Source organism: Sphaeroforma arctica (genome assembly GCF_001186125.1).
Source record: "Sphaeroforma arctica JP610 unplaced genomic scaffold supercont1.925, whole genome shotgun sequence".
In the NCBI taxonomy this organism is placed as follows: domain Eukaryota; class Ichthyosporea; order Ichthyophonida; genus Sphaeroforma; species Sphaeroforma arctica.
In genome coordinates this window covers 19,026-29,529 of record NW_014039633.1, presented here as the reverse complement: position 1 = coordinate 29,529, position 10,504 = coordinate 19,026, and the positions used below count along the sequence as shown (strand labels likewise).

Below are 10,504 nucleotides of genomic sequence, written 5' to 3'. Positions count from 1 at the left end.
ATAAACTACTTATACATCATATCTGCGTTGGCGTGACGGATTATTGTGATAGTGTATATGTGCGGGTACGAGCAAAGAAAATTAACGAGATCCTATTAGTAGCTTAAGTATAACATTCACGTGAATAGGAATACTAATATATTTGTGCACACACAGCCATGCTATCAGGTTTGTATGTACAAATAAACATGCTATCGTATACATGCTTGTAAATTCGTAAACTAGAAAACCAACCCCCCAAACGGTCTAAAATAAATTTCTCAGAGTACACACGCATATATATATATACATACATACATATGCATATATATATGCACACACACACGCATATAAATATAAATTTATACATACATACATACACACACATATATATATAAATAAATAAATATATATACATATATATATACATACATACATATATTATATGTATATATATATATATACACGTGTATATGTACATGTACATTATATATATATATATATATACATATATATATTACATACATATGTATATATATACATAAATACATATATAAACATATTATATATATATATAGATAAATATATACCTGGATACATACCATAGATAGATACATAAATGCACTATATATAATATATATATATATGTATACGCACACACACAGCACACACATATATATGTATATACATATGGGTATGTACATTTAGAAATGTATACGTGCGTAAGTATATGTAAATTCTACCATCGATCGCTGTATATACGCATATTGATACAAGTGCGTATCTTGACAAATCTATACATATCCAAATTCCATTTAGATTTACAATTACACGAATGTGTTTCTACACAAACAGTCACTACAAACGGATTAGTCATTATACATCTCTGAACGTACGCGAAGACCATTCGACGCACTGCACTATACGTCATTCATTTTCTAAACCCAGTTCATATATTTATGTAATATGTACATGTAACAGGTCCTTGACTAAAATGCAGTGAACGGATCCGTTTGCGGCCCACTCGCGGTTTTCATCGCAGAATACTTGCTATTGAAGGCGTCGTCATGTCCAGCAATACCCTGGTCGTCATAGAAAGGGTTATGCGAATTTCCGTCTTCATTTAACGCGCCCTTCATATTGTCAAAGTTCATGGTCCCCTCATGATCCGCGCCGCGCGGCGTGCCTCGATTCGCGTGCTGCACATTCTGCGGCTCGCCATACACCGGTTCTCCCGTACCGGGATTGGTATTCGTTCGCTTGTACGCCGTATTGGGCGCCGGTCGGGGCGCAGGCGACGGCGCTTTCGAACGATGCTGCGCCGGGACCTGCATCTTGGGTTGCTGTGGGTCACCCGAGCTTAGCCCAAAGTCTTGCAGGTAAGTGTCGCGAGGCGAGATCTGTCGCGTTTGTTGTGATTGATTCGACGGCATGCGGCGAGCCGGCGCACCACCTACTCGAACACCTGGGGCCAAACCGCTCTGATCGCTCGTGACATTCGCCTGCATTGCATCCATGCTCAGACATCGAAGCTGTCGTTGCTGCTGCTGTTGAGGATCTGGCTGCCGGTTAACCATGGTGGCCCGACTCATGCCATTACTTATAGGCTTGCGCACAGACTGTCTATTCATTGGAGCGCCCTGGGCCAGGCCCCCAAAGGTGCCCAAGGGCTTGCTCCGGTTGAATCCCTGGGCGTTCGACTGGTTGTTGTAGCCACCCTGGTTGTAATCAAACGCGTTCTGGGACATATACTCGGGTGTGGTATTACCGCTTCCCATACGGTTACCCTGCATTACACCACCCATGGGAACGGGACCACCCATGTTATTAGCTCGCGAGAAATTATCCATACTTCTTCCTCCTATTCCGTGCGAGAAACCGTTGTTTCGAGCATTATACATGGGGGCCATTCCCCGATTGACCTGAGAAATTTCATCCATACTGCCAATACTCCGCCGGTTATTATAATTCTTCGCTTTACGCGTATACATGGTGTCCGGATTTATGATGGACACCGGGCCGCCGGCTGGCATAGGCGCGTTGGTATTCGGCATGGGAAGCATGTCCATCGAGCCAAAGATGGCACTCGCACGACGCATGGAAGGCATAGAAGGTGGGTTTGTAATAGTTTCCTTCTTCAGCGTGATGCGCGAGACATTCTTGTTGTTAAAACTGCGGCGCTGAGCGTCTGAGAATCCCTGGCGACTCTGTGCAATGAAGCTGCGGCGCTGCGCGTCATTGAATCCTTGGCGCTCGGGATCACCTGGAGGAAAGTACTGAGGCGCCATGTTCGGGTTGATTGGCGGCGGGACCGCATTGGGGTGCAATGGATCGTCCAAAGGAATACCCTGCTTGCCAGGAGTGTAGTTATTGTCGTACGTTCCGAATAACATGTCGGAACAGGAACGAATGTACGCGACTAGACTTGTTTTGATGTCGTCGGTCTCCTTGGAAAAGAACGCACAGGTTTCTCCATCTGCTGATTTCACCGACTGTATATATGTGCAGTAGAAGATTATCGCGTTAGTCTCTTGTGTAATCAAGTAAAAATATTTTATACAATAGTGCGAGTCTATATAAACACGACAATTGCATTGATCGGAAATGTATCTATCTTGAAGTAATTTGGCAATATTGAACTGAAATAAGAACAAACAACCGCAACCTACTACTCGTCGTAAATCGGAAACTGGAATGCTCGGTATAGATGGTGCATAAATTGTGTTTGATTATTTTACTTGAGAGTTTGTTACGAGAGACATAGTCGATTTAGTTACACATTTCATCTACTCCCAGTATGTTCAATAGCTCAGTGAACACCCTTTCCTGACAGACTGTTCCCCCAAATGCAGCTGGCCATACCGCAAGACACAACTATAACGCAAACTATTCCACACTGTCCTCAAACGTTGGCTAATATTATTGAGCTGTAGATATGTTGTTGATAATAGTGCGCTGTAATTATTTGGTTAATAGTTATTACTAATGAGCTGTAGATATGTCGATTGATAAAAATGAGCTGGAAGTTTTTGGTTAATAGTTGTTAATGTTATTGAGCTGTAGATATGTTGGTTGCTAATAGTGAGCTGTAATTATTTGTTTAATAGTTTATGTTATTGAGCTGTAGATATGTTGGTTGCTAATAGTGAGCTGTAATTATTTGTTTAATAGTTTATGTTATTGAGCTGTAGATATGTTGGTTGATATTATTGAGCTGTAATTATTTGTTTAATAGTTGATATTATTGAGCTGTAGACATGTTGGTTGCTAATAGTGAGCTGTAAATATTTGTTTGATAGATAATATTATTGAGCTGTAGGTATGTTGGTTAATATTATTGAGCTGTAGATATGTCGATTGATAATAATGAACTGTAATTATTTGGTTAATAATTAATATTATTGAGCTATAGATATGTTGGTTAATATTTTCGAGCTGTAGATTGTTGGTTCATATTTTTGAGCTGAAAAATTATACTACCTAGAAAAACCACAACATTAAAAAAAACACGAGCATACATCAGCATCCACAAACTGAACTGTGCGGAGCCCAATATCGCTTTAGTCGCGTGCTCTGTGCGTAATTGTACTGTATTGATATTCTAACACACGAGAGAGGAAACAAAATCACAGAAACACGTAAATTACCTGGGTTATAAGACAACACCACAATATTGAGATATAGTCATTCGTTACAAATGTGATAAAAGACCCAAGCTACTCATCTCGCGCTTACCAAATAATTTCCTTTCTTTCCTCGGCAGTGATTGATGCCACGCATTTCAGAATAGGGATAAAAGCTTTGAGGGTCGACTTTGTCGAGTTCCGCCTTAGACTTCTTCTTTAACTTTGCCGGGTATATGGCGAGGCCCAATTCTGTGAACACTATCACAACCTGTGCATTCTTACCCTTCACCTGTGCATACTCGTATACAACGGCGTTCTCGTCTACGACATACGCCCGAATTACGGGGTATCTGGACTCGACTAATTGCGTAGTGGTAGGATTTAGGTATACTTCTTCGCCACTGTCAAATAATAACATAATGGATCGAATAAGAACACAGCTTTGGTGACTAAGAGAGAGTCGAAAGCTGATTTAACATAAAGAAGATTCTGAGGAAAGCAATCGGTACAAACTAGTCGCACATATTGACGACCACAGAGACAATGGTAGAATAACAGATGTCGAAGTAAGCGAAATATTTACACAGCATGTCCACGTGCTAGTTTGCGTCCGATATTTGCGGAAGAGGGTGTGCGCAGAAATTGAAGGCAAAAGATGCAATACTCGACTTAAAATCACAAACACCTACATTAAATCCGGCCAAAGAACAGAAACTGACGCTACTACAGGATAATACGCAACCTGTACAGACTCTGTCACAGGGGCTGTTTCAGAATTGAACGAAACCCAGATAGGAAATCTATATATACGAGATTATAAATGAGATTGTAGAACGCAGTAAACGTACTTCGTTAGTGTAGATATAACAACTATGATAGCCAGATTCATGGTTCAGTCTCCATTGAGACCCGAGCTGAACACAAAAGAACTGACTACGAATCAAGTACTTACTTATCTATATTCTTGTTGGCGACAGAGGCAGACTTTTTGAAATTGAGACCCGAAACACCAGTCATGGATTGTCGTCGCTCCTTGCTGGCATCTGAACTTTTGTTTTTGCGTAAAACCATGGTAGTATACTGTCTTTTGACCCCAGATATGTTTGTCGTGTAAACTTAAAAGGCCTAACTAGAACTGCTACCTCCAGAGTATCCGTCCCACTTACTGTTTGTAAGTAATGGCTTGTACCTATAACGTTCGTTTAGTTTTCAGTAAAACTCTGCCATTCAGTAGCGATATGTGGATAATACTACAAAACGACCGATTCTGTTACATTATGCAGCCCATTTCCATCAGAATACAACATTAATATTAAAATTAATTGTAATACAAAAATACAAAATAAAATAAAATTAGTGAAATACCTGCGCCACGATCAATCGACACAAAAAATAAAATAAAAAATTCAATATGTCCGCGCGAGAGCCGTGCCCGCGAGAGGCCGAGAGTCCGAGACAGGTATGTATTTTGAATTCTCCGCTCTTATTGACTATATATAAGGTTTCTATTGGGTGGTTTTATATTCAGAATCGTGATACTACTCTTAAAGTTCTACATTAGGTTTGAACTTTGAAGGTTTGAAGTTTGAACGAATGAACGTTTGAACTTTAAAGTTTGAACTTTGAACCTTGGGTCTTACCACAAAACAAAAACAAATAAGATTTATCTACGTTTTAAAAGTTAAAATACTTTTATATCTGATATTCTGATTCTCCCTCTCTCTCGAGCTAGTCTCTCTAGTGTCTATCCTTCCGCCCCTCCCGCCCTATTGGGCGCTATATTTAGCCCTAATGGGCGAAATCGAATTTTGATAAGTTTTTACATACGATTATTTTTGAAAAAAAAGTGACGTATTTTGAGCCAATTAAACCAAAATAATTTAGTCAACTCCAATCAATCACTGTAAATTTTAAAATCTGGGTTTTTCTGAATCTATTAAAAAATTAACTTCTTTTACTATTGTAATTGCGTATACATGCACACATATATGCATGATGTGTAAGTGTAGATCAATCCTCGTCGCGGGGATGTGATTCCCGGAGGTGTGCCATGAAGCAGGCCTTGTGTACACCCAAACCACACGCACTACATTCATCCCCAGTACGGCATTTCTTCTTCCAACATCCACTGTACTTGCAGTACTTCCGATTAGCACGCAAACCTTCTACAACCTCCCCATACTTATTCTTTCGCCTTTCTCGTTTCATTTCTTTGATGGGAGTTGCATGTGTGCCTACCCCAGAAGTAGTTACTTCTGGACAGATTGTAATTGCGGCTTTAACTGAACGTGTAACACGCGCCTCATAGTTATTGTTCATTAATTCTTTTGATAACATCATATAGTAGTTTCGTTGATCAACCTGTTTTGTCCTAGATGTGCGAGTCCCTTTGTACAACAAAAAAAGCATCAACAATGTACATATCCAGGAAAGAAGTACCAACGCGTTTGTGCTAGGTTCTAACCTCGAGTTTTTTCTCAAGATTGAGTGTATCCTGCCTGTGTCTATTATGTCTATCGATGATATCGTTGTATGTAGAATACTGTTCTACTAACTGGGGCTGTTGGCAACGCACTTCTTTAGCTGCAATTGTGTTGCCGTCATTTCTCACTCTCTTACGAGAGATGGTGCTACCCGGCTTAGTAGCACTGTGAGTGCTGATGAAATACTTTCTATTTTTATCAGACCTAACCAATGCAATATACTGGTTATTATCTAAATCTGTGGTCGCCATGGAGGACCAATGTCCCTCTCCAGTCAGTTCTTCGCAGAATAGAACCTTTATGGGAAACATCTTAGTGGCGGTCGTAATGACGCCCTTAAAATGCAACCCTTTTTCACACAACGTAGCGGCCGTGCGATAGCTAGCAAATCAGCTATCACCATAGTTAGTACTACCGCTGCCACACTACTTCTGTACCAAACACAGGGTTGTCGCTACACCATGTTGATAGTCAGCTTCATGTTCTCTCTCGCTGGTGTCTGCCGATTGCCTAAGCCCCAACTTTAATAAAAAGTGACCCTTCCCGCAGCAAGTAGTCCAAATCTTACAGCCAGAATCCGGCTTCCGATCAATAGACACGTAATGGGGCAGGCCCCCATTGAGCCACTGGCCTCCAATGCCGTCCATCGGCTCATACTTTCATCCACGCAAATGTTGCTGCTGGCGGTTATTGTGGGATCCTTGTGATCATTGATAGCGTCTACAAACCCTTTCACAGGAGACCAGCGGTGGTCTTGACTGTTTGGGTTTAGTGTGTCAGTTGTTGTCGCCGCAAATTGGAGATGTTGGAAAATAGCATCGAATCGGCGACGCTCCATGAAGCATCCAAAATTATATGGGGGATGCATCTCGTGTGCATATGCCTGTTTCTGCCAACAGTCCGCCCGGGAGCCGAAATTGATGATACAGAACTGAACACACACACCGAACCAATTGAGGAGCTCTCCTGGTGTTAAAAGATCAGCGTACTGCATGTCTTTGCTCGTGGGGAGTGTTACGTTTGTCAATACGAACATTTTTTCTAAGTGACCAAGAGGAAACATGAAGTAAAAGTAAGAGAGCGCATCACGCGCTATCCCATCCATAGGCCGGAATAGTTGTTGGCGATGACCTTCCAGTCCAGTCTCTCGACTGGACTGGCATCCTCATCAATAGACTTCCACTTCCAAACCATCCCATGGACATCAATTTGTAAACTTCGATGGATATTTCTATGTTTTAAACTATGTTATATAAACTAAGTCAGTTAGGATTTAGCAGTGGTAGCTTGTGTAAGAATAATCAGGACTGCCTCTTGGTAAGAGCCTTGGTATGCTCGATCACGCAGGACACCTCTAGCTTTTCTTTATTGAATAATTTTCACTGGAAGTACTAAGTGTTCATGACCACATGTCTAACTTGTAGATATACATAAGAAAATAACTCATGTTAGTACATTAGCTAATATAAATAAAGTTCCATCTGAAGAAAAGTTAAAAAAAAGAAGAAAAGACTTATTGGATTTTGGAGATTGGCGGGAAGACCAAAACCTGTAAATAGTAGTTCAGAGATTATAAAATTTAGTTTATAACTTCCTACATCTAACTATCGTCTCAAATAGGTCCAAGTAAATGAGGTATACCAAATACTCAGGCTATTGGAGCCATCAAAGTGAATTTAGAACACTTTGTAAATTTTGGAAAAAGAACTTGTATTAAATTATTTTAAAAACAAATAAAAACCAATGCGTTATCTCATTTGATCTCAATATTTTAGACTGACCGGAGGCAGTATTTCTATAAATCGATGTCGATCTGATATTAGGTGTCTGTGTGAGAAGCGTATCTAGCATGACATGTCCACTGTCTGTAAGATTGAAAGGCCTGACCGCGCTTAATAAGCTTGATGAAGTGATAAGTGGCTGTCAGGCATGTTGCATTGATGAGTTAGATATGACGTGTGCGCGTGCAAGTGTTTCATGTGCATGTGTGTGTGTTGTTGTGTCCGGAGTCTCGCTGTCTAAACCCAAGTCCAATCCTAAGTCAAATTCTGTTTGAGTGTCGTATTGTTGATTAGTTTGGGCTGATGATCCGGAGGCTGGAGCTACATTATGCACTGTCAGCTGTATGCCATCCGGTGAAGCGTTGTGAGGATGTAATGTTAAGTGTGACGGTGTTTGTGCTAAGTTCACAATGTTCACATCGAATGGCAAAAGTGTAGAACTTAGGTCAACTGGTTGGTACCTTTATAAGGTATGTGTATGTGCTGCATGTGCGGGTGTTACTTCAGCATGTGCTGTTGTGTGTCTGAGGTTCCATCCTCATCATGTTCTGTATGTGCGTCTGTGCCGTCAGCACGTGCTGTATGCGCCTGTGTATCGCCTGCACATGCTGTGTGCATGTGGGTGTTGTCTGCACTGCAACAAGCCGGGCCTCCACAATATACTCTGTGTTATAAACATACTCGTAAGCAGTACGCAAATTCCTAAACGTACTCTTAATAGGGATAATAATATTTATTTCAAAAATGGCAAGTATATATGATACAATGTATGAACATATGGTATGGCTCTTATAGTCGCTGTAGGGACCCTCCCAAACAGCGCGCGGAGGCAGTTGATCCAGTTTTCAGGCATTCCAGCGTGACAGTACCCATAGGCGTGGGAGAACGACCTTGTCGTATGCCTTGGTTATGTCCAGACAGGCATCGTTCCACTCCTCTTCTGACTGTGTCTCAGATTCCATGGCGGGAAGTGCTTGGGTATGACAGGAGTACCGTGATTTGAAGCCAGCTTGGGTAGCATGGGTAGCAGAGCCGGGATGGCTCGTAATCAGATTAAGAAAGCACTTTTCAAAGATGCGTCTGACTATTTTCGTAAGCGTGATGGGGCGGAAGTCGGCGGGGGAGGTGATATCTGCATCGTCTTTCTTTGGGTGCGCTGTCAGGAGGCTGCGAAGAACTCAAGTTTCCTAAATGTGCTCTTAATAGCACGAGGAACTTAAGTTTCCTAAAATGGTTTTAATGGTTTTATTAATTAATATCTTTTCCATTTAACATATCAGATATTTGAATGAGGCCATTAAAAGGCCTCGGTAAAATACCAAACATAAAGAGTTGGTATAGTTCTATTAATATAACTTTATTTACATTCAAATTTTATCTATATCTGAATACTTTGGTAGCGAGATGGCTCAACCGAATATAGGTTTCTAGGGACTATTAACGTTACCTAGTTGATCCTCCGATCAGCCAACCAGATGCGCCAGTCTGATGAAGGCTAAGTCGGTAATTCTTGATAGTGGCAAGTTATTGGCTAACACAATAACTAAGGACGTCAAGAGTATTTTTCTTTTTTCTTCTTCTTTATTCTCTAAAGATATGATTTTATGAGTCTCTCGGATTCGCCCCAGAATAGAGCGAGGCTCGAAACAAGGGACATGAAACAAAGTTTCATCTATGCCGACTTACATGGGAACAGTTTTATGATACTGTATCTACTCTTTTTCCCGCACATCGAGTAACATCGAAGGGAAAAGCGGCTGTTAAGAAGCCGCGGGAGCTCACCGATCACGGGTACGTATCCAGGCAGACCTTAAACGAGAGACCCAAACATACACGTGCTCGCGAATCCACTTTATTTACGCGACCCAATAAACGGGCACGCGCAGGAGCGAAGGACATGTAATCTCCATTTAAGGATATTAAGAAATGTGCCGACGCCCAGTGTGAATATGACATATACCAGTTAACCCTTTACGGTTATTGGAATGGTAGACATGCATCCACCTGTACACACTTTTTTACTAAGTGTGACAAGTGTGAGAAGACCAATGGTTATCACACTAAGTCTTGTGACCGAAAGCCCAACATTAAGTTGGAGTGACGGTACTATCAGGTACAATCATTACACAGACAATACAACGAATCTTTAGATGAGCGTGTAATAATCCCTGTATATTGCAATGGAAATAAAATCCTTGCGTTGATTGATCCTGGTTCCGAAATATCATGTATATCCGATCGCTTTGCATTAATGAAAGATATCGAAAGGAGAAATTAAACAACTCATCTCATTTTAGCTGATGATAAAACTGCTAAGTGTGATACCATGGCCACAGATGTTAAAATCTCCCAGGCCGATGATAGGAGTATCAACTCAAGCTGTGATAGTAAAGATGTCACAGAAGTACGACATTATAGTCGGAATGAGTGATTTACTCACTCTAGGTAAAACCGTAACTGGTCTACCAACTAACATAGATCCATTAGAGGATCAATCAGACGATAACTGTCTGAATCCATATAAGCCCCCGTCAGACACAGTCAAGGCATTAATACCTGACTTTGCGGACAAAATCATGAATCTGATTTTGTTAATAAGAAAATAAAGATCACAGATTGGGCAAAATTCCACTTT

At 41.0% G+C, this 10,504-nt stretch overlaps 1 protein-coding gene across 1 annotated transcript; it reads right to left on the bottom strand.

Annotated features, from left to right (window-relative positions):
* Positions 1 to 922: 922 nt before the first annotated feature.
* Positions 923 to 4,875, bottom strand: SARC_09280 (hypothetical protein). Its single transcript, XM_014296714.1, has 3 exons — positions 4,558 to 4,875; positions 3,715 to 4,006; positions 923 to 2,471 (listed from the first exon to the last, which is right to left on the bottom strand). The coding sequence occupies exons 1-3, from the start codon at positions 4,674 to 4,676 to the stop codon at positions 969 to 971; spliced, it is 1,914 nt and encodes a 637-aa protein (XP_014152189.1). The 5' UTR covers positions 4,677 to 4,875; the 3' UTR covers positions 923 to 968.
* Between the last annotated feature and the right edge of the window lie 5,629 nt (positions 4,876 to 10,504).